This window comes from Pocillopora damicornis, chromosome 5 (genome assembly GCF_964200805.1).
Source record: "Pocillopora damicornis chromosome 5, jaPocDami1.2, whole genome shotgun sequence".
NCBI lineage: Eukaryota > Metazoa > Cnidaria > Anthozoa > Scleractinia > Pocilloporidae > Pocillopora > Pocillopora damicornis.
The window spans coordinates 23,629,143-23,654,931 of record NC_142674.1 but is presented as its reverse complement, the minus strand read 5'-3'; the positions used below and the strand labels follow the sequence as shown (position 1 = coordinate 23,654,931).

Below are 25,789 nucleotides of genomic sequence, written 5' to 3'. Positions count from 1 at the left end.
TCGGAATTCACGGTTCGATGATCTACTATGGAGCTTAAAGAGCACTCGTTGATGACCAAGGCCGTATACTTGGCTCGAGTTTATTTGAGACATTTCTGGTTTAATGTATTCAGTCTCTGAACTCAATGTTACTTAGTTATCGCTTTTATGATTCTAACGGGGATGCGAGACAAATAATACCCTTATATAAAAATTCAATCGCACATCTCCCCCACTAACGTCCCACCACTGCATATACGAACATACGAGGCCATTTAAGCCCTTTTGAACTGAGATCTATTTTATAGGAGTAATAAAGAAGATAGAATTTTGGTGAAGTTTCATCGGGGGCTTTGTCAAATCTTATCTATGGATAAGTCCAGCGGAACATTATCACCAGTTCACCTCCTATTTAAATTCTACCCAGGCCCCTCTCTTACGTGTTACAATATCCATGACTTAAAATTCCCCAGATTGAAGCCGTCTCACCCTACTCGGCGCACAACAGCAAACGTAGACATGAAAGGACTCAAGAAGGCTTTTTTGCTTTGGAGCACAATCTTCATCTCAAGTCTCGCTTGCTTTCATGAGGTATCTGCTTCTTCGGGTAAGCCACAGATTTTTGACGAGCGATCATTTCCTGTTCAAAACAAACCGAAATTGTTTAAATACAAGCCATGACACGCTCACTTAGAAGTTGAAAATTGATGCGGAAAAATCCAACAGGCTCCTAACTAAACGTAAAATAGGACCATAAAAAATCAATGAGACGATGTATTGATCGAAAGATTACCAGACAAATTTCCTGTTCAAAACGAACCGAAATTCTTTAAATACAAGGCATGGCACGCTCACATAGAAGTTGAAAATTGATGCGGAAAATCCAACAGGCTCCTAACTAAACGTAAAATAGGACCATAAAAAATCAATGAGACGATGATCGATGATCGATATGATCGAAAGATTACCAGTCAAATTCCAGTTCAAATATGAGTTATGCCAAGAGTAGTGTAAATACAAGGCCTTCTGATTTACACCATCGTCCTTGAACGTATTTAAACATCTTTTACTTATTCACAAATCTTATTTAATTAAATTAGAGGTCATCGAGAAAGTCTGAAGTCCACCGATTGATTAAAACCGTGCATTGTTAGACCTCGCGATAACAACCGGCCCTATATATTTTTCGGATTTCTTCTAACCTTGTCTTTTTTCGAAGGAAAGAGATATCCGTACATGGAATATTAGAATATAATGCAATAATGACAAACATAATGGAAACTTTCAGAATCTGTTCTTCACTGTTATTATGCTTCCGACCCCGATCGAGTTCACTCATTTAGGCTCTGTGCCTTAAAAAAAAGATATCGGCAATTAAGACAAAACTTAGCAGAGACAGATTCCAACGGAGCCCTGTTGCAAAGAAGTCGGTCTTATTCGAAATGAATGCATGCCAATAATTTGTTAAGAACTGTGAAATTTGATCGTTGCGTTACAAAAGGTCTCTACTTTCCAATATTCGCGGTATGAAAACAAAGTGAGATGTTAAAGAAAGACAGAAACAAATCAACGCCTTGCAGATTATGTATTGTCGTTGAAAAAGAGGGCTAACACCTGACAAAGATAAATAATATAAAACCAAAATTACAGTATTTTTAGACTTGCTTTGCAATTAGCGTATTAAGTGAATTTATGAGATTCTGAGACAGACTTTGACCTTGAAAAACTGTCTCGTGTAGTAACACAACTGCCATAAAAATATCAGAAGATGTTGTGCTTTTGCACGTAACATTGCTTTTGACGTAACAAATAGAGAATATTACATGTGCGTGCGTAGATATGGAATTTCTCTTCGAGTGCTTAACTTCGTGGTCAAGCCCTGGGGCCGATCGTGCAAAATTGCACGATGACGTTGACCTTTTCGGAAATGCTCGGATTACATCCGATCGCTCTGAAATTCCGGCTGTAGTATGTAAACATTCTAAGCCAATCACATGGCGAGTTTTAGCTCCGAACTATCAAACGTGACCTCGGGAGCCCGATCCGAAAATCACTTGCGTTATAGAGATGATTTTTGACGATGGAAGTGAGCATGGTGGTATCTCTAGCGATGAGGAATCCTAATTAGATAGAAAACTGGAAAATCCTAGCGAAGAATCGAGGTAAGTAATCTGTAACGAATCCTTGTTTTTTGCCTTGAAACAAACCTTTAAATGTATCTTTGTGAATAAAAATCAATATATATTGTGATCAAACATGATTTTCAAGCGACAGAGAAAATAATCTTCGATGGAATGTTAGAACGCAACGGTCTAAATTATCAGCCGATGACAGATCGAATGACGCAGTGTGCGTCCGAACTACATCAAATTAAATATTTTATTTTTAAAACGATAGTTGTATATATATCGACCTTTACATTATCTTATATGTTTTGTATGTTTTTTAGATGTGGTTCTACTTGTTACATGCCGAAAATTCACAAAACAAACAAATTATGCTCAAGAATGAGTGGAATGATATAAAATGACAGTTTCCGGTTTCACTTCTGAATTGTTTTACTCTTGAAAAATACTGGTGGTGCATTGTAAGTGAAAGGCTTTCGATATATGTTGCGCTTTATGTATTTTGAGGTTGATTATCTCATTTGTCCCTGTTTCAAGGCAAAATTTCAGAAGTCAAACAAAGAAATATAGATCCAATGGTTGCACTGTAGACTTCAAGAGGGATTAGTAAATTTGGGCTTGGGGTGATGATGAGGTCAGACTAATTAGTCAGTATGTCAATCAGTGTTCACTAAATATGTGTAACACATCTCAGATTTGTTATTTTCCAACCAATTTTTATGGAGATGTTGCCCATATAACATGGAACCTCTTTAGTTAATTTTTGCCTCATTACTTTATATTATTTGGGTATCACTTAATTCACAGTTCAAATTTTGATGATATTTTATGCTAATTAATGTTAGTTTGAAAGCATTCAATGAGGCTGTTTCCTTTTTCTTGGAGAGGAAATATGTATTCCAGGAAAGCTTATTTACTGCTGTTTCAAGTGAGGTATAGCTTACTTCCCTTTTGTAAATACTTGGTGAGGAATACATTTTTCAATAATCTGGGTCAATTTTTATGGTTTTGGGGTACAGTTTGGAAAAAAATTCTAATTAATTCTGTATTTGTTCTTTTTCAGCCAGACTCTCTGGATGTCTTGCCCATAAGATAAGGAATATTTTATCTTGAAATGTTTCCTTGTAACTCCAATCCATTCTGGCCCAGGCTGTTTCAAAGTCAAAAGTTGTACGATAATTTATGCAAATTGTATGCCATTTTTTAGCATGGTTTAAAATCCATGGATTTTTGGAGGCAAAATATATTTTTTCTGAAAAGCTAATTTTGTTCTCTTTCAAATGAGATATAGCACTAATCACTAGTGTAAATACTGTTGACAAAAAAAATAAAAGATAAAAGGTTGCCATCATTTGTCATTTTTTTTAAGTCTCCTATAAAGAGCACGAGTGAGCGCAGCGAACGAGTGAGATGTCGAGTTGAACACGAGTTTTGATTTGATTTTATTGTCTTTATCATTTAAACGCAATAACCCTTTACTGGCAAGAAAAGCCGACTTCATTTCTGAATGAAAATAAATGAATCGACAATCCTCGAATAACAATCTTAGAGTGCGTTGTCGCTTACTCCTAAGATGGAAAAATGCGTTGAATCATGATTACAAAACAACAATGGTCGTAATTTTCAATTCTCAAAATTCTCCTTTATTGACTTTGTCCTGGTGGCAAATTTTCCAGTTGTCGATTTTCATTCTCAGACGAGAGAAATGCTGACACTAAAGCCACTGAATACGCAACTTTTGGTTTTTCTTTTAGTATATTGGTTTTCTTCCCTTTCTAGGAAAGTTGAACCTCACTTTCTGTCAGCGATACGGATTTTTTAGTGTTTTAGCCGCCATAATTCGAGAAAGCTCCGACGAACAAATTGTATTAAGAATGGTGAAGGCTTTGCCATTAATTCATCAACCTGACCGAGTGGCGCCCAAGGCGAGTGACGTGTCAGCAGCTAATTGGCTATATTAACACACGTGAAAAAATACAATATTTTTTCACGTGTGTTGTTACGGCTTTTCTCAGGGCCGGAAATCCCTGTATAACACCACAGTTTATGTGATAAATCAACTTTTCCAAATTTGAAATTCATGCTAATATGAAATCTAAACTCCATTACTTCGAGAATGCGCACGTAACATGTAGCACCTCTGAGAGCCCCCCTTTATAGTCTGGAGCAAAACTTATTTCTCTAACGCTCAAGTTGGTTTTGTCCTTATTCTCTACTCAGAACTGGGGAGGGGAGTCCTTTAGATAATATCATACTTGTTCAAAGAACATGCTTAATAGAGTGAAAAAGACTGAACAACGCGACACCAAAAACATTTAATATTTTGAAAAAAGAGTTACCCATTGCCGTTCTTCTTAACGACTTAGCGGAAAGGAGAAGGATGGATCCTAACCGTTTTTCCCACAGAAAAATGGACTTTCCCCTTTATCACGAGCGAAAAAACGGACTATGAGATCAGAAATATTACGTTTATCGTGCTGAGTCCGGGGAATTTTTTTGGTTTTGTTTTGTTCGTGGGGGATGTGAAGAATGCGACAATTCCCCAGCAGTACTAAATCTGTATTTGAGATCGACTATCATTAAATCGCGTCTAAATTGTTTTAAAAATATTTTATGGACTGGTCGTTTTACCATTATTTTCCTATGTTTGTTCTTTTTCATAGCATTGAGGCATCCGTGCAACTCGCCATGTCTTCTGGTTGCAGATTTTGACCGCGTATTAGCTTTGGATTACGACAACAAGTCGATATTTCCAGTCGTTTCCGTTTCATCACTCGTTAGAAATGTAGACTTTCATTACAACCAGGGCTACATATTTTGGTGTGATGTGGGAAGTATCCAGCGCTCGAATATGGATGGCACAAACATCACAGTTATCCACTATGGCGTGCTCTGCCGTGGGTTGGCAGTAGAGTGGGACTCATTCCAGCTGTACTGGACTAGTTATTTCCAAACTATAATGGTATCAGATCTCGACGGAAATAACAAACGCACTGTTGTTTCTTCGCTGTTGGGACCAACCGATATCGTTCTTGATCCACACCAAGGGTAAGTACTGTATGAACGAGTGGACGATTCTGCAAACCAGTTAATTATTAGTGGAGACTTTTTCAATGAAAATCTAAGGTTGAGATGAATTTGTGTAGTAAATTGCTGATAAATCCAATAATCGATGCAGCTGAGTGATTTCCTCCACAGATTGATGTTTTGGATTGATACGGGAAATATTTCTAAGGTGGAAAGATCAACTCTATACGGAACACAGCGTGTTACTTTAGCGGTTCATAATAATACGTATCGAGCTGGTATCACTCTTGATAGAAGAAGAAAGCTCATATTCTGGCTGAATGAAAGGAACTCAATAGAATCCATAGACTATAATGGCCAGAATAGAAGGAAAGTTTTTCAAAGAGGTGGAGTCGACTTCCGGGCGATTACTTTTATCTCGTCTGATTTATTCGCCACTAACCGGTGGTTATCAGGGAGCGTTTACAGACTGAATCCCTCCAATGGAAAAGTTAAAAGTAATGTAACCGTCACAAGCATCTGGGGAGGCTTTCATGTTCTCGTTGCATATGATAGTTCCTTGCAGTTACCAGGTTTGCCATTAAATTATTCAAACTTGAACTGGTTATTCTGGAACTTGGAACTTTAATCCTGTGATTGAAGATATAAAAAATGATCCCGAGCAAAACTGAGCGACATTGACCACTCTCACTAATTAATTCATTGCTGTATGTAAGTGGTTGTAAAATTACATTTGTATAATTCCACTGACAGATTAGTATCAAAAGAGAAAAATGGACCCCTTTCGTTTTGAATGTAAAGGGAGAGGCAGTAACTATAAACTACAAATCTAGAAGTTGCAATACCAATTAAAAACTAAAACTCGACAAACTGTTTCCCAGTTAGCTCGGAAGCTGAAGTACGGTTTAAAATGCAACTTAACACAGAATTCTCACTAAAAACAGTATTTTGGTCATATTTTGTTTCTTACCAGAAATTGGTCAAAAATCGCAAATCAGTTGGCTGCTGTCGAGTGCATTCCTCCTGTGTTTACGTTGGGTAGATTTTCAATTGAGTTTTGTTCCTTTCTCATCACAGTGGTAACTTGTCCAGTGCCTTCACCATCCAGTGGTACAAGAGCCATATGTCCAAGGAATGCAACAGTGCATCACAATACAGTGTATTACAATACAACCTGTCAGTTCTCGTGTAAGGATGGCTATGTAGGATCTGGCTCTCAAGTAAGAAGATGTCAGCGCAATGGAACTTGGAGTGGACAGAATTATTCTTGTCAAAGTAGGTCCTCGAAGCTTGGTAATGACCGATATGTAATATATATTCCGTTTTATTTTGTAAATAACCACCGGCAGGTCAGTACATTCGGTGTCTGGTGGGAGTGAATATGAGTCGCTGCCGTGTACAAGTGTACCTCTGGTCAGCGGAGTTTTTACTGCAAAGGTGAAGCAGCATGGAACTCCTTGCCAGGGGAGTTGAGGAACTATGCGACTTTTAAATCGAAAAACAAACTACAGGCCCTTCTCTTTGACGAGTTTTAACTGTCCATACACTAACACTGAAATTAGACTCTTAAGTAGTTTTAAGAATTATAATTATATGCGTTTTAATATTGATATTAGTACTTTATAAGCTGTATTTTCTAGGGGCCGGTTATTAAGACAACGTTTAGCCGTTCTCATCGCCCAGAACTCAGCGACATATCCGGGACTTTTATTGAGACGCTGGTGCTAAATTTAAAAAGTAATTAAAAAAATGCATTCATCGGCACGAAGCGGATCGACAGACCTGTTCTCGAAGGCGGTGATGAGATCTTCCGGCAAATTTTCGGGTGGTTCCCATGTATTTTCATTCGAGGAGTAGTTCTGCCATTGAATTAAGTACTTCTCTCTGCCTCCTTTCACTCGTTTTGTGACAATACGCTCGACTTCGTAAACGCCCACAACAATTAGGCGGTATTTTGAATCACAGGCACAATCGCAAACATCATTAAATAATGTCGCGTAAAAGCCTGGCTGATGTCTCAAATGCTTGGACATGTTATCTCTCATTCAACTGAATGGATTGAATAAAACTTAACTTTTTTAGATGTTTTGATTAATCAAACCGGATCCAAATATGAATAATTATTTAACTATTCACTCAGGCGTAAGCCTGAGGGAATAGTTAGATAATTATTTAGGCGGGTGTTTGTTTTTTTTTCTCTTTGCCGTCCGGACTTCAAAGAGAAAAATATCCGGTAATATGCTCTCGGTCATTACTGCGTTAACCGGCACAGTAAGAGAGCGCGAGCGTGAAGTTCAAGTGAGTGACCCGTGCCTCGCATCCAACCGTTTGATTGACAGCAGCTGATAAAAGAGACTCAAGTATTCCCAAAGCTAAATCTGTTGGCCAATCACAGCCGACTAGTTCTGGACCTGCAAATTATTATGCCGCGCGTTGATAAATTGGGCACTGTAAGTACATGTCGCGAGAAACAATAGCATTCTGGGCGATGTTTAACAAAACCGCGTTCTAAACTATCTTGAATTTAGCTGAATCTTTTATCTGAACATTTATTACTGTGAATAGCGTCAAGAGGCCGAAAGCAAAGAGCTTCTTTTTCCTTAGAGCTATCTAGGACTTTTTTTAGGGGAGTGTTTGAATAAAAGCATATGAGTACATATAGGAACGTGGTAAAATGGTCGAGCGCTTCTAAGGAACCATGAGAATTCTCCAATAAGTCTTCTGCGTAAATGAATGGTGACGTCATTATTTAACGAGTTTGCGAGCCCCGGTTGATTTTGAAAGAAGCAAGTGTTTTTTACTTTCGATTTCTTGATAGCAAATTCCAGTGCATGAGAGCCATTGATTTTAGGGTAGTCTGCCCAAATTTTGTTTTCATCTTTAGGAGGTCTAGGAAAGTCTCTAAAGGGATCGAAATGGTCTTTGTAAACGTATTCCTAGGCTATTTAGTATTATCAACTCCTTACCTGCATGCGAAGGTAAATGTAAATTGGAAAAGAAAAATTTAGATTAAATGTTTTATTTAATCAACATTTTTATTTGGCTTCTTGCTTTTGAAAGTTAATAAAACTTTTAATTATGTTATAACCATATTGATTATTATCTATGTGTGTTGTATTGCAGAGATCACATGTCCAGTACTGTCTCCACCAACCCACGGAACAAGATATGGATGTCCAGGAAATGTGCCATTATATAACGGTACCGTCTGTCGGTTCACGTGTAATAATGGCTATGTAGGATCAGGATCTCAAGTCAGAAGGTGTCAGTACGATGGAATTTGGAGTGGACAGAACTTTGTTTGTCAAAGTAGGTTCCCAAAGTTTATCGGATAGAAAGAGTAATGTTCATACGTCAAAACGAACAAGAAGTCGTTGATATCTGAATGTGCAAAATGTTAGTTTATCTCAGCTTCTTTCTATTTTTTAGTCATCAGCTGTACATCGCTGATGATAAATTGCATTTGCAGCTCAGTTCTAACACAGGGCTGTGTCTAAGAATTCGGCCAACCAATATAATTATTCCAGTTCATTTAGTTCTCCTACACGCGCAGTCAATAACCATTGAGTTTTTCTAAAACCAAAAAGAGAGGTAATTCTTCAGTCGATAGTTGATGAAATGCGAGAGTTATAAAACTCCAAACTATCCCCTTGTTATACCTGATTGTGAGCTTTTTAAAATCATGTTTATTTGACACTGTTCTAGTTTTGATTTTGGTCTTACTATTTTGTTTGCCTCATATACATTTATAAAAGACACTTCATGCCGTGTTATGCGTAAATTTTTTAGCCGAGGATCGGAGAACCATTTCTACCCGACTTCAAATGTCTGCATGCCTTCCGCTGAACTTATTTCTCTCTATAGTCAGAGTTAAATGCCAGGTTGTGATATACTCGAAAGATGAGTGTCATGCTAATTATAATCGGATTTCTTCTTCAGCTTTAAAGTGCCCGACCTTGTCATTACCGAGGAATGGTGTCCTCTTGGGATGTAACACCAATAACACAGAGATGTTATATGACACTGAATGCAGGTTCTTTTGTAAGGAAGGACCTGAAGCGATTGGTGCAACAATAAAGAGGTGTGCTGAAAATGGAACGTGGATTGGACCAGACCTTGTTTGTCCAGGTACGAGATATGCGAACTATTGGTACTATCAAAATGTTATGGAATTTAAGTGGTTTTCGCTAGCTTTTACTTGTTGTATTCATTGCGTCGCATGACGAATCGATTCGAGATCGTCAGTGGTCTTTACGCCCAACGTTTGCAGCGATTGTAGACCGCGATAGTCGACCTAATATCGTTGCACCGTTAATTCTCGGGACCACGCGGTTGATCTCATATCTCTGTACATGGATCAATCAATGTACGGTGAAAGAGATCTAATAACTTGACGACCCTGGATCACGAATCGATACAGGGTCGTCAATAGTCTTCATAAGGTTGAAGCAGTTGTAGATCATGACAATCAATCAAACAACATCGCAGCAGTCTTATGAATGGGTTCTGTCAGCTGATCGTGTGCATCTGCACATATATCACTCGATTTACAATCGCGTAATGGATCGTCTCTGTCTTTATGTGTTTAAGACTCAGTGACGATACATTTGCCATTATCCCGCCGTATTCAATCTTCTCAATGATATCAATATTGAATAAGCGGCAGCATGTGCAGGTTCGCTATATTACACTTCTACCACAAATTCTAACTTTCTTGAGGGCTTGGTCCTGTTTACATCTTAAGCCGTTGTTACGATATCGCTGTTGATTTGGTAAGTATGAATCATAAAGTCTTTAATTTATACAGAATAGCTATGAACTCACTGTAGATTGCCAACGATTGAGCTGAAAAAAACACTTATAAGGACGAGATTTACGTTATGATGATGATGATGATGATGATAGCTTGTCTCGGTTATAGATCCAACGAGTGGTAAGTACACAATGATACAATATCTGCAGATCGATGTTTGAAAACTCTCTACATAGCTTGAAGGTTTGCATACTCATGTAGAAGTTTAGGAATAATAGTTATCATCTTAACAAGCCCGAGATTTCCCGAGGTGCAAATACGAGAAGCTTGAGAATCGTGAGGGGGAAAATATTGTTTCAGTACACCTGAACGTAAAGAAGCTGTATACTCCAAATTAGCCATGCGAAATGCGTTCTGTTTACTTTCACTTACTCTCGATAATATCTCTAACTCTCCTTCAGGTCTTTTAGCAGGGACTGTGCTGGGTGGGTCCTTCCTCGAGCAGATGATTCAGGACCGCTTAAAATATCCTGAATGAGACATATAACCCTTTCCCACATACTCTACCCCGGCTGCCGTCTTCATACTTTTTCCTCAGGTCCTCGCCTACCCTGACTTATCGCGCCTGGCTTTGTCCTGTTCACAAAGTTCAAGGCATATTCCAGAAAGCCTGCGAACCTGGGTATAATACAACGCTGAGAGGCCATATCTGACTACATCACTGAGGAGAAGACTACGCAAAGCTATGTTATGAGTTAAAGCATTAAGCTCGCTATTACGAGCGTTCGGAGTTCTTCATTGTTGCTGATGGACTGCAGTAAATAATGTTCAACGCAAGACAAAGAGTGAGAAAAACGTTCAATGGCAGAACTTAAGGAGCTTGCACAAACTAAGCACTTTACATGATGAAATAAAAAATAATAACAAAAAAGGTAAGCGTAAATGTTTCTCAAAGTCGAAGGCAAAACATCGAAAGGCGCGATTTTCATATATAACTATAGCAACAGTGATCTTCATGCGTGTGAAGATATCATGTATTCGTGCGAAATAAAGATCTCTTGTTAAAAGCTAGTTGTTTTGTTTTAGCGTGCGAGCGTGCCGTGTGCGTGCGTTCACCTTATTCCCTGAATCCCGCGGAGGGTCACATATAATAAATTTTGAGATCCATTGTTGACGAAGACACATGTTGTTAATTTGTCACAAATACTGAACGAAGGAAAAATCAGAGTCCGCTTTGACAAATCGAACCACAGACCTTCGGAATTCACGGTCCGATGATCTACCATGGAGCTTAAAGAGCATTCGTTGATGACCAAGGCCGTATACTTGGCTCTAGTTTATTTGAGACATTTCTGGTTTAATGTATTCAGTCTCTGAACTCAATATTACTTAGTCATCGCTTTTCTGATTCTAACGGGGATGCGAGACTAATAATACCCATATATAAAAATTCAATCGCCCATCTCCCCCGCCAATGTCCTGCCACTGCATATACGAACATACGAGGCCATTTTAGCCCTTTTGAACCGAGATCTATTTTATAGGAGTAATAAAGAAGATAGTATTTTGTGAAGTTTCATCGGGGCTTTGTCAAATCTTATCCACCAGTAAGTCCAGCAGAGCGTTATCGCCCAGTTCACGTCCTATTTAAATTCTACCCAGGCCCCTCTCTTACGTGTTACGATATCCATGACTAAAATTTCTCAGAATGAAACCGTCTTACCCTACTCGGCGCACAATAACAAACGTAGACATGAAAGGACTCAAGAGGGTTTTTCTGCTTTGGAGCACAATCTTCATCTCAAGTCTCGCTTGCTTTCAGGAGGTATCTGCTTCTTCAGGTTAGCCACAGATTTTTGACAAGTAATCATTTCCTGTTCAAAACGAACCGAAATTGTTTAAATACAAGCCATGGCACGCTCACTTAGAAGTTGAAAGTTGAAGCGGTGACAACAACCGGCCCTTTTTTTTCTGATTTGTTGTAACCTTTTTTTTTTCGGTTACTGATCACTGCAATCGAAGGAAAGGGATATCCGTACATGGAGTAGTGGAATCTAATGCAATAATGACATGATGGAAACTTTGGGAATCTGTTCTTTATTGTTATTATGCTTCCGACCCCGATCGAGTTCACTGATTTAGGCTCTGTGCCTTAGGGAAAAAAGATATCGGCAATCAAAACATAAAACTTAGAAAAGATAGATTCCAACGGAGTCCTGTTGCAAAGAGTTCGGTCTCATCGAAAGGAATGCATGCTAATAATTTGTTCACAACCATGGACCTCGATCGTTGCGTTACAGAAGGTCTTTACTTTCCAATATTTGCGGTATGAAAACAAAGTGAGATGTTAAAGAAAGAGAAAAACGACGATGCATTGCAAATGGCATTAAATGTCGCTATTGAAAAAGAGGGCTAACGCATAATAAAATAATATAAATAATATAAAACCAAAATCTCAGTATTTTTTTAGATTTGCTTTGCAGTCAGCAGATTAAGTGAATTGATGACAGACTTTGACCTTGAAAAACTGTCTTACTGATAGTAACACAACTGCCATTAAAACGAAACGGCATAAACAATTCCGCTTTCTTTTGTTGTGAGAAACCCGACTTCATTAAAAAAATATATGAAGATTTTGTGCTTTTGCATGTTACAAGGCTTTTTACATAATCAATAAATCAATCTTTCTAAATTTGAAATTATGCTAATGTAAAACCTTAACTCCATTATTTCGTATCAAATAATAAACAATCAGATAACGAGTATCGATTGAGAAAAGAGAATGTGCGCACAACATGTTTGCGCCTCTGAGTGCCCTCCTTTATAGTTTGAAGTAAACCTTATTTCTCTAACACTCAAGCTGGTTTCATCTTTATTCTGTATTCACTTTTTAAACTACCCTAAAGCATGGAACACTAACTCAGATCCATTAAGTGATAGTTAATGGGCTGTCAATCATTGTCCATAGTAATCGTGTCACACTTTACTAACGAATCACATCAAGTTACGTAATGTGGATCTTGCATACCTAGTATGTTCCTTCGAGATGTTGACTCTTTACAAATTGACTTTCTACCTCAGTAAAATTGCATACATTCCCAGTTAAGATCTTTTAAAATAAAAACGATATTTGCACATTACACATACAAGGAGATCCACAGAGAAAAGAGCTTTCAAAGACCGTTACATAACAATAACAGTAAACAGAACGATTAGAGAACAAAGGGGGTACCTAGGGAACCGCTTCTTAACGAGCTACGTGCTCTTCGAAGAAGCATTCTGATTATAAATTCAGTGCGGAGGATGAAAGCCACGATTTATTTCACTTAAAGTCACCTTGAGCGAAAGAGGTTTGGAAAAAAGGGCTGAAATTAGAATAGCAGAATTCTTTCCTGATCGTGAATTCGACATGAGGTTTAACCAAAATGAAAATCTCAAAGGAAACAAAATATAAAAAGATAACAATTAATCTGGTTGCTAAACTAGGTCTCTAAGAGCATATTATAATAAAGCTCGGATATAACAAGTACTGTCATTGGTTGAAAGAGCGTGCTCTATGAGAGTATAGAGCATAGAACTGAGTTAAAGTTGTCACGCCATCTGCCAAATCGTATTATGTCCGACCTTTTCCGGGACTTCTTTCTAGCTTTTCTTTCGTTAATAAAAGTGAAATTTCGGAACAAGCGAGCAAATAATTTTTTTCAGGTCCTATTTACAACTACTCGTTTCAGTAGTGTTCTTAGCTGCGAGGATCTCCTAATTTCATCTCTCCACCGTAGTGCAAATATGTGAATTTTCATATATCTAAAATCTTCATTCACTTGGATGTTTATTCGTACCCAATTCATTGACCAGCTCCCAGTTGGCTTGTTAGCTCAATTGGTAGAGAGCTGCACCGGTATCGCAGAGGTCATGGGTTCAAATCCTGTACGGGCCTGAATTTTTTTCAGGTCCTATTTACAACTGCTCGTTTCAGTAGTGTTTTTAGCTGCTAGGATCTCCTAATTTCATCTCTCCACCGCAGTGCAAATATGTGAATTTTCATATATCTAAAATCTTCAAACGAGCAAAGGTTTGCAAAAATGCCAGGCGCAGTAATTTACGTTACTGTAACGTGAGCAGAGACAAAAATCCTCAAAGATAAAACAAGATAGACAGTCCGAGTTTTTTTAACGGTTTTCACGCTCAGTTAGATTGCGAGTTTACGTACGGTAATAAAAATCAAACACAGCTAACACTTATATAGTATATTAAGTTTCGATTTAAAATAGAAAAAAACAGGAATTATGAAAAATATAACCTGGCATAACTGTTAAAATTCATACTAATCATGATGGTGTCAGAGCGACTTAAGGCCTATCGCGGCTAGCTAATCATGGCGATCTTCGGTCATCGCAGTGGAGCAAGCCTCAGGAACTAAATCGACTACCCTTCGAGTGAAAAAATTAGAGCTTGCCCTGATTACCTTTCCGATGCGTTGAGTGGAAGGCCAGATCAGTCACTGCAACCGAGTTTTACGGCGCTGTCATTCCGAGTGATCTTTTTGTCTTAGTGAATTCGGCTGTTGTTCATCCATAATACACTCGCCTTGAACAGTTTGTTTTCTACTTGTCATGTGAAATAACTTGCGTATTTTTGTGAGCCACGATTGGGCAGAACTTCACTGAGCATTTCACTTTCAGATCCTGTATTAGAAACTAAAAAACTTCAGGCAAAAGTGTTAAATTCGACATGCTGAGCTATTTTAGTTTGTAAACTATTGCAGAATATGAACTTTGATGGTTTGACACTTTTGACAGCTTTAGTCTTGTACAGCCAATCAGATTATTTGAAACATTCTAACAGGAATTCTGATTGGCTTATTGTAGCGATTTGTTTTGAAAATTGAAAATAATTCTTGGGGAATTTAACGGATTCTTTATTACTCAAGAAGTGTAGGGATGTGTAGGGAGTACTCTAGCCGCTTCTTGCGTGCTTTACAACAGAACAGAGCACAGTCAAGGCTTCTCTATTTGTTAAATAGATGATCAACTAACTTTTATAGTTTTTGCTGAATAGCTTACGATATACATAGGCATAGTATTTCCATTTATATTCCCAACACCTAGTGAAGTTAGAATTACATAGAAAGAAAAGTTCCTGCTTGATACCAATTTCGTCTTTTAACAATATCGGTCCATACGAATTAATTATCAATTGGTATTTTCAATCGAGAAATATCAATTATTGTGCTCTTCAATTAAATGAATCAAATTCAGTTTAATTTGGATTGATAGTTATCGATTGGCTCCCGCATTTCAGGCAATGTGATTTAATACAGGGGTTGTGCCTCATCACCTTTTTCGTTTTTCTTTCACTTAAAACTAAGTAACCATAAATACCAGTCAAAACAATTTAAAAGGTGTTGATTGCTATTTATAATCAACAGAAATCAGGGCAGGTATAAAAAATATTGCTATTCGAGTAATTTGCCTTTTTTATTATTTCCTGTAGAACTGAGACAACGTACTTGCAATCATCCATGTCTTTTGGTTCCCAGTTATGACCACATATTGGCTTTGGATTTCGGCAATAAGACGAGTTATTCAGTTATTTCCAAATTGACCAAGGCTGCAGCTTTAGACTTTCATTACAACTTGGGTTACATATTTTGGAGTGATGTCGGAGACCAAAACATCAAGCGCTCGAATATGGACGGCACAAACATTACAATCATTCAAAACGACACAGGAGCCTGTTGGGGTCTAGCGGTGGAATGGAACTCATTACAGCTGTATTGGACTGATGTAACAAATGGTACTATATCGATATCAGACTTTCATGGAAGTAACAAGAGAATTCTCTGGTCATCAAAATCTGAAGTGCCGGACGGAATTGTTCTCGACCCACACGAGGGGTAAATACGCATCAGAAGTACAATTCGCCGATAAGTAACAATTCATTGAATATTCTGTATCATTAGAGGCAAGCTTTTAAGTGGCATTCATTTGCTGTAATATTGGAATGATGTAAGAAGTGACGATATGAGGATTAAGGACAAGAAAAACAATCCCTTACCCTTGACCCTCAAATAATTCCTGTGCTTGTAATGGTACCATTGACAAGCTAAAGGGATCTCCTTTGGAAGGTGGATCTTATAACTCGAGGATCACATCTGAATAACACTTATTAAGGGTATTCAATGGGAGGAAGTTTGCGATCAGGAACGGCCCATATCGAATTACAGACTACAGGGAGCATGAATTTAAGGGACCATCTAGGGTCTTACTCAAAATTTATAGTGGCTTCAAACCTTGCCAAACTAAAACTTGCAGAGAGAGAGTTCCTTATATATTGGTTGCAAACCAGTCGATTTAAAGTTACAGCTTTATAAATGGTTAGACATGGTCGGAAACCATTTCTAAGGACACAAACATTGTTTTACTTTACTGACCACTAATTCACCCTGTGGGATAGGACGTGAAACTTTTAGGATAAGGTATGAGAATCACTTTGCAAGTGGATCGCCTTTAGTCTGTGTTTTCCTTTGATAGATACCATATTCTTGTGACAAATTATGCACCCATTACTGCCCTAAGCCACTTCCTTTAGACCATGAAGAAAAGTTTAAAAAGAGCATATTTCACTCTCTCTCTCTAAGGAAATTTATGAATAGATAATTAAGGTGATTTACTCTACAGATTGATGTTTTGGACTGACAGGGGGAACCCACCGAAGATCGAGAAATTAACTTTACATGGCACAAACCGTGTCGCCATAGTAACGACCAATCTTTTGAAGCCATATGGTATCACTCTTGATCGACGAAACAAACTTATTTTCTGGGTGGACGATGGAATGGACGTGATAGAATCCGTTGACTACAATGGAAACAGCAGAAAACTTCTCTTTCACCGGCCAGGAATGTCATTCAGTGGAGTTACTTTTACGTCGTCCTATTTGTTCATCAATGGTTGGAATCAAAATTGGGTTTCTCAATTGGATGCCTATAATGGAACAGTGGTAGGAAATGTAACAACCGGCGGCATTTTAACCGGGGGAATCGTCGCATTGAACGGCTCACTGCAGTTACCAGGTTTGTGTTGCAATAATTAGAGAGGGAAGTGAACGCAGTCGAAAAGTAAGAGCTTCTTTTTCTTGAAGGTTGTAACCGCTCCCTTTCTCCATCGTTTATTTTGAAATGCTAAAACGAAACGGTTAATGACAAAATGTAAACATATAAGTTTTGCAAGGTAGCCCCATATCTGCCCCTAGATTTTTCTTGTAAATAGAATAAGTGAGATAGTAAGTTTTGAGCTCTGTAAAGAAATAGAAGGATGTTTTTCGTCTTGTCACGAGCGTGGGATAAAGAAAAAATTCCATAAGGAATCGAACCTCAGACCTTCGGATTCCGCGCTCTGATGCTCTTCCACTGAGCCACAGAGACTCTACCGTGGGCAAAAGAAATAGCGAAATGGAAATAGAGCACGCTCGTGACAAGACGAGAAACATCTTTCTCTAAGGTTTCTGTTGTTGTTGATTTGAAGTCTGTAGGTTTCTTATCTGGAATGGTCATTGTTGTATAAAAACAACAGTTCCAGATACTTTTGTTACGTTTTATTTCCTTTTTCTTTGCAGTAACAATGTGTCCGGCGTTACCTGCGCCGACTGATGGAGCAATACTTGGATGCCCAGGAAATGCAAGTGTAAATTATGATACAGTCTGTCAGTTCTTGTGCAACAATGGCTACAAAGGTTATGGTTCTCAAGAAAGAAGATGTCAACACGATGGAACCTGGAGTGGACGAGAGTTTATTTGTCAAAGTAAGTAGCAGTATATTCACTTTCCGATGAAAAATTGTGTGATAATTAAGGAGAGAAGATCATACTTCAATATTTCCTAATCCACCTCCTAGCTCAACTTCCTCCAACTACGAAAATGGCCATTGACGTTTTCCGCTAAGCAAATCAGATTGCAAAGTTTCGATCGGCCGAAGTTTGAGTATTAAATAGAGCAGAGTAATGTTGTCTGTCTGCCTGTTTGTTTGTTATTTGTTTTTTTCGTTCTTTATTTGAAAGAAAAGTGGAAATAATTCTCAAAATTTATTCCAAAACTCTGCGACAAACTTTGAGAAAAGGGTACTCCCAACAGATTTTAACTGCAACCACCATCTCACTTTAGAGTTAGTTCGATCATTCACAATCATATTGATTTTTATTGTTCAGCTGTTAAATGCACTTTACCAACCAATGGCGTACTCTTGGGATGTAACACGAACTCCACAGAGATGTCACTTGGCGCAGAATGTAGGTTCTCTTGTAAGGAAAGAGCTGAGGAGATCGGTTCAACAGTCAGGAAATGTTCAGAGAATGGAACCTGGAGTGGTGTGGACCTCGTCTGTGCAGGTATAAGATTTACGAATACCTACTTCTGGAGAGTGTTGCTCCCTTGTACTATTGATGATCTTGGAAGACGAATCAGTTTAAGATCATCAATAGTCTTTCCAAGGTTGGCTGTGATTGTAGATCGCGACAGTTGATCTAACATCGTGGTGACAATCATTTTTCTAATGGCTACGTCGTATATCACATGTGTATAAGAATTCAAAGAACTTACGATTTAACATCACGAATCGATACAAGATCGTAAGTAGCCTTTTCAAGGTTTGTAGCGGTTATTGATCATGGTTGGTCTAACAACAGCTCAGTAATATTTTGTTTGGGTCGGAGCAGCCGAGCCAATGCATCGGCGCTCGGATCAGTCGATTTATGATCGTAGAATGGATCGTCACTGTCTGTAAGTGCAGAAGACTCAGTAACGATACATTTGTCTCGTACTGCATATTCTTTTTTTTTTTTTTTTTTTAATTTTTTTTAATTTTTTAATTTTTTTTTATTTTTAAATTACAAACACAATGCTTACAATACAATATGAAACACCACTTACACTAATTACAATGCTTATTTACATTACTCTACTTACAGTCACTAATACTTACACTACTTACAGTCTCTAATAATTACACTACTTACAGTATCCAGCCCTATTAACAACACAGTCTACTAATTATGCCATTACATACAAAAAGTACTATTTTCTTTTAACATTGCACAGTGACACATACCGGCGATGGCGACGCCCAGTTAATTCTCTAACAAAAATAAACTACAATAAACTATTAAACAAGGAAGAATATGAGATCTAAGTTTATGCATTGGTCTTCCATTCTTTTCCTTAAAAAAAGGGCAAACACAAAATTATATGAGAAATTCCCATCTAATTTGAAAATCGCGAAGCTTTCTGTTTCTTATAGCAATTATTTTTTCAACTTGTTTTTTAACTTCAACCTTGTGCAAAAACAATCTAAATATTGGAGAGGTGTTATTTTTTCTACATTACCAAATAGTCAATTTCCCTAAAATTATCAAATAATTTAACAGATCGTTCCTCTGAAGTAAGCCAACCATAATATCTTTTAAAGACAAAATTAAATATTCGCCACTAAGATCAAACCACCAGACTGTAAATACGTTCCAAAAAGCTTGCACGAAGGAGCAGTTAAAGAAGAGGTGGTACAGATCTTCCGTATAGGTTCCACAAAAAGAACACTTGTCCGAATCACTTAACCCTATTTTGAACAATTTATCGTTTGTAAACAAAATGAAATTCAATACTCTGTATTGAAACGACCAAACATACGTTTCGCTCGCAACAAGATAAGGAATAGAGAAAACTTCCTGCGCATTTGAAAGCTCAAAATCCGCCGTCAACTTTTTAAAGCCATTCGGGATTCTCGCTTTACTTGTTATCATCGTAGAATAAAACTGTTTACACTTTGCAGTATATGCATTAAAAGATTTAGACTTATAATCAAAATTCATAGGATCGAGATTACCCGCTGTGGGGATGGGGCAGGAGCTTTTTGATTTCGTATTAATAATAGAAGATCTCAAGGCTGTCCAAGTCAGGAAATTAGTGTTAAGCCCTTTTTGCTTAAAGAATTCATAAGAACGCACATTGTCAACATCGAACTGTAAATCATTCAAATAAATTATGCCCTTGTCAAAGTATGTTTTATAAAAAACAGGTTTATTATTAATTCGTATATCCTTATTATTCCAAATTACATTTTGAGAATAATTCACATCAGAAAAGGAGCATCTAAAATCCGCCCACCATCTTAGAAGCTGTAAGTAAAACTTACTAAGACTTAAGTCAAGATCATTTACATCATAGTTACATCTAAAAAGAAAACATCCTCCGTATTTTTTTAAGTTGTATTTGAGATAAGAAATCCAGGGCCCTTCCTTCTCATCTATGAGACGCGGAATCCAGGACAATCTTAATGCTTTAATATGTAGCTCAAGGTCTGTGAGATTCAGTCCACCATTCTCTAAAGTATTTATCACAGAAAGCCTTGTAACTTTATCAGGGCCTTTCCACAAAAATTTGTAGATCATTTTCTCCATCTGTTTAATAATTTCGGGTGGGGTTTCTATTATTGAGGAAACATATAATAATTTTGGGATTAGGAAAGATTTAATTATTGTTACTTTGCCAAATAGGGAGAGACCTCTGAGTTTCCATAAATTAATCATTTTTTGAACTTCATTTAATCTATCCTGGAAATTTTGTTTTATAACTTGTTCTTGATCACAGGAGAAGTGAATACCTAGGGTCTTAACACCTGTACACCACTCAAGGCCCAGAGGTGTTTCTAAAGAATTTTTGTTTTTTCCAACCCACATAGCTTTGGTTTTAGAAAGGTTCATTTTTAAGCCAGAACATTTTTCGAAGTCATTAAGGATTTGCATTACTTTTTCGACTGATGAAATATTTGCTAGAGTAGCTGTCATGTCGTCGGCGTACAACAGAGACCTAGTTTCATCTTCCCCGATTTTTATGCCTTCAATATTCTCATTTGTTCTTATAGATATCGCTATAATTTCAATGGCAATTAAAAATAAATAAGGCGACAGAGGGTCTCCCTGCCTAACACCCCTTTCTAGTTGAAAAGGAGAAGAGAAAAAACCATTATTAAGAACACAACCTGAGAGGTTATTGTAAAACGTTTGAATCCACTTTATGAAGGAGGGTCCGAAATTAAAACACTTTAATGCTTTATAAAGAAATTCATGTTCTATGGAGTCAAAAGCTTTTTCAAAATCAATAAACAGTAAAACCCCTGGTAACTGTAGTGATTCAGTATGAGCGATAATGTCTAAGATTGAACGAGCTGTTTCCCCAATAAACCTACCCTTCATAAAACCGGATTGATTTGCATGGATTACAGAGGGAAGAACATTTTTTATTCTATTTGCGATGACCTTAGTTGCGATTTTTGAGTCGACATTAATCAACGAGATTGGTCTCCAATTTTCCAAAAACATCCTGTCCCTTCCTTTTTTGTCGATCAAGGTGATGATCGCCTGCTTTTGAGAATTTGACATTTGCCCTAGCTCAAAACAATGATTAAAAACTTCAGTCATTAATTCACCAACAGAATTCCAGAAAATTTTATAAAATTCAAAAGGAATTCCATCATTTCCAGGCGTCTTCCCCGTGTCACATGTATCAAGTGCTTTAACACATTTCTCTATGGTTATTTGACCCTCGCAGCTTAATCTTTCCTCTTGCGATAGTCGTGGAATATTCGAATTTCCAAGAAAGTGATGTAATGAGTCAGATTGGTCTACCTTCAATTTGCTACTATATAAGTTTTTGTAATACTCCGTAGCGGAATCCAATATTTTTTGATAGTTTTTAGTAATGACTCCACTTAAACAGAGCTTTCTTATGTGTTTTCTGGTGTAATTTCTCTTTTCTAAACTCAAAAAATATTTAGTACTCTTTTCTCCGTATTCATGCCACCTCGCCCTGGCACGCACAATTAATCCATTAGCCTTTTCCTCATAAAAATTTTCCAAGTCCGCTTTGCATTCATCAAGAATTTTTTCGACCTCCTCACAGGGGGCCTGCTGAAACTGTGCTTGAGCAATTTGCAATTTTCTTTGCACCATTTCTTCTCTCTCCCTTTTGGTCTTTGCTACTTCTTTTGAGTAATTTATGCAAAAGAGTCTGACTTTATATTTAATCCAATCCCAAGCAACTCTCACATCTGAAAATTCCTCTCCCTCTTTTTTCCATTGGTCTAGCTTTCCTTTCATCTTTTGAACAAATTTTCATCAGTCAATAAGGAAGTATTCATTTTCCAAAACCCCGGGCCTCGCTGACATTCTTCGATTTCCTGTAGATGTAAAAAAATTGCTGAGTGATCAGACCTTATTGCTGCAATGATGTTGACATCTTTAATCAAGTCCTGAAGTGAATTTGAGATGAGCCAATAATCTAATCTACAAAAAATAAATGGAGATTTTTGGGACCATGTAAAGCTTTTTGCTTGGGGATTTTTTACACGCCATACATCATGCAAATTAAATGTTGTTTGTATTTCTTCAATGCGTTCAACAACTTTCTTCCTTAATACCAGTATCCCACCTTTTTTGTCCAGTAGCGGATTAATGGGACAATTGAAGTCACCACCTATTATTATTTTATCTTCATAAGCGAGACCCTCTTTCCTTAGAACGTCAATTAAATGATCATAGAATTGCACAGCCTGATTATCATTGTTTGGACCGTAAACATTCACTAAAAAATATTTTTCATCATTGATTTGAACTTCAATACTAATATATCTCCCATTGGGATCAATGACTTTTTTAATTATCTTGCAATCAAACCCCTTTCGAAAGAGTATTGCAACACCCCTTGAACCACTACTCCCATGAGCGAGCTCCAGAGGGGCACCCCATTCAGCTTTCCATTGTTTCTCATTGTTTCCAGTTGAATGCGTTTCTTGAAGAAAAATAATATTTGCATTTTGTTTTCTGCACCATGCAAAAATTGCGCGTCGTTTCTTAAAATTGCTCAAGCCTCTAACATTTAATGAAAGCATTCTAAAATCACTCATTTCTGCTATGATTTTTCTTATTTGGTACGGAAAAAACCTGGAAGACCATTTGCCTTATAACACACCTTTGAATAATTATTTGCATCGCTCTACACAAAGAAACGAAAACTAAACACATAGTAAATAATTTAGCTTGGAAAATAATATCAAATTTCAAATTTTCATCTTTCCTCCTGAAGGAGTGTAGCATCCTTTCTCTCCCCTTCAGCCGCACTCGCTCCAAACCGATAAATATTAACTTAATAACATGATTGACAGTAATTATGGCTTCCTATAAATGTATTTTATCATTTGTCAAAAAAAAAAAGATTAACAAAGAGCGGCCTTCGAATTCGTGAAATTAAATGAAGAGCTAGATAATTCATCTTAAAATATTGTAGACAGTTCTAGAGCAAAGATAGTATATTTGATAGTAAAGCAATACGCGATCAAGTCCAGTAGTCGGTTTAGCTGGTGTTGGCATTTTCAGCTTGCAGGTAGAAGGACTTAAGTTTTGACTCACCATTCAATTTAAAAATGATCCTGGCCGGTACGCTCCAAGGAATATAGGCGAATTGGACATCTTCTCGACTACGGATTTCATTCAGGTGCCTCTCTTTAAGCTTTTTGCGCTGCTCCCTCACAGATTTTGATACGTCGTCTGAAATGTATAGATTTGCTTCATGGAAAGGATTCTCTCTTAACTTAGAGGCCGCATTACGCAAGATGTATTCCTTGGCGGTATATTTTAATAAATATACGTGAACTGGCCTAGGTAGAGTTGCACCACTTGTAGGACTTTGCCTTTGTTTGATATTTGTGCGGTGGGCCCGCATTACTTCTATCTCCTCTAGGCCCATGTGTTCCGTCAAGATCGAAGTTACAAGCGCTAAGCAGGACGAGTCTTTTTCGGCACCTTCTGGAATGTTCCAAATAACAATATTATTTCTCTTAGAACGATTCTCCATTTCTTCTAATTTCTTCTCAAGTAGTTCCACTTGTACTAAATCAGCTTTCTTCTGCAAGGTTTGTTTCACTGCTTCCATTTCTTGGTTCATCCCTTCTAAACCTGCGGATAATTCGCTCGTTGTAGTTTCAAGCGTTGTCAGCTTCGTTAAGATAGTATCATGGCGACTTTGGCTCGAAGCTTCCAACTTATCGATTTTTTCTGCAAGACTTTTCACCAGGCGACTCAGCTCCGCAACGTTTTCCGCCGACATGGTAGACTGAACTTTAAGCTTCTTTCCTGAGCGCAGAATACTCATACTAAAAACTTTGAAGCCATTTTAGATACTTTTCGAGCAGAGCGCGGAGCGGCACGTCTTACTACCTCGAAGCCATGCCCAGATCCCCCGTACTGCATATTCGCTTTTATCAGTGATTTTGATACTGAATAGGGAGATGACACCTGCTGGTCCATTGTATCTTAATTATAAATACTAATCCTATGTTGAGCCTATTCGTTTAGAGTGCTGGTCTTTATTGCGATGCGGTTCACGATACCATCAGTTGGCATCTTAAGGCCTTTGATCCAGACCGAGAAGATACAGAGTCACTGTAGACTGACAGAGATTAAACTGACTGACGATAAGTAGATGCAGATGATAACTCACGGTTGAACATTTTGGATATGAACCCTGAGGACGTGGAATTTTTTCAGGTACCTGAAATACAGATTTTTTTGGGTGGTAAGAATTTAACCTATCGTTTTAGTAGCGCTTAAGCAGTCAGAGGTCTAAAAAATATATATAATAAAAGCAAAAGAGAATAAAGAAGCAAAGAAAAGGTATTTCGAAAACTAAATTCTAATTTTTAGATTAATTTTTCACGCACGGTTTGAGGGTCGCCAGAATTGATTGATTGCGATAAGGGGAAAATTGGAGGAGGCATTTCTGGACTTAAAAGATGAAAGAACCCCAAAGCGGGTAATTTTTTAATTGGTGCATCGATTTCGTTCAGCGAAGCCGATTGGAAATTTCCTTGGTTTTCATTTTGCACTGAATTTTCTTGTTAACATTGTTTCTGATTGCTTTTCAGATGTTTTCATCTTGTCCCTGCGGTACAGAGATGCAAAGAAGTTTATTCCATATTCTATTGGGACAATTATTTTCTCTTGATTTCTTGCATTACATTTGGAACTCTGAAATGGTCTCTTCTAGGGATGCACGAATTTGTAATGATTTACCAACTGATGCAAAATCAAATATTACCGCTTCATAGACTCGTTATATATATTTAGATACAAAACGTAATGCTACTATTTTTTATAAGATCCTTGTTGAGAACACAAATGTGATTTATCGATTCAGGTAGTTAATAAGTCAATACCTAAAATTAAACCTTTAGTCATGGTGATCAATCTGAAAACAAAACAACCTTGACTATTTGTTTAAACATACAGGCTAAATTGCAAAGATTGCTTTAGCACTTTTGAAAAAAAAATAATTCAACCGCTCATTTTCGATAAGTTAATGGATTGTTTTGCTTCTTTGAGCTTGGGGAACTTGCATCACTGTGAATGATTAGTGGTTAGTTACTTATAAGGATATTCTTGCAAATGTGTTGCATGTAGCGGCCAATAAAAGGAAGAAAAGGGAAAACAAATAGACTGCTCTAATCCCTGGGCATGTAAGCTTTGTTTCATGTGACGGAGCAGGGGTAATGATCACTGAAATAAAAATTGAAAGCAATCCTCCTTAGTATCACAGAAACATATCAAACTCTTTCCCCAGAGCGACGAACATTTGTTTTTCTCGGTTCCAGGTGTACGCAACCACTAACCCCACGTAATACGCATGCTCTCCGTTACGAATTTTCAAAATGGCGGACAGGCCAAAGAGGGAAATTAAAAAAACAAAGCGATTTTGCAATGAATACTCAACATACACTCCCGTTAGAAAGGCGAATCCACGGAAGAAAGATACAAAACTGTATCATATCGAGATCGATATGATATTTAATCGATACCGAGG

General features: G+C 37.5%; 1 protein-coding gene and 1 long non-coding RNA gene across 3 annotated transcripts; both read left to right on the top strand.

Moving 5' to 3' along the window:
• Positions 1–307: 307 nt before the first annotated feature.
• LOC113680942 (P-selectin-like) lies at positions 308–25,508 on the top strand. 2 transcript variants are annotated; one of them, XM_089206466.1, is made up of 12 exons: positions 308–586; positions 4,769–5,153; positions 5,304–5,704; positions 6,210–6,407; positions 8,256–8,441; positions 9,072–9,260; positions 15,379–15,781; positions 16,566–16,960; positions 17,503–17,688; positions 18,091–18,270; positions 24,286–24,477; positions 24,855–25,508. In XM_089206466.1, the coding sequence occupies exons 1-11, from the start codon at positions 349–351 to the stop codon at positions 24,336–24,338; spliced, it is 2,814 nt and encodes a 937-aa protein (XP_089062592.1). In that variant the 5' UTR covers positions 308–348; the 3' UTR covers positions 24,339–24,477; positions 24,855–25,508. The 2 variants fall into 2 exon arrangements, with proteins under 2 accessions (XP_089062592.1, XP_089062591.1); XM_089206465.1 differs by lacking the exons at positions 24,286–24,477; positions 24,855–25,508 and having other exon boundaries at positions 314–586; positions 18,091–18,698.
• Positions 2,038–3,456, top strand: LOC149046059 (uncharacterized). The gene is made up of 3 exons (XR_016186634.1): positions 2,038–2,141; positions 2,429–2,566; positions 3,169–3,456. It is a non-coding gene; the product is annotated as an uncharacterized LOC149046059 (long non-coding RNA).
• Positions 25,509–25,789: the final 281 nt, after the last annotated feature.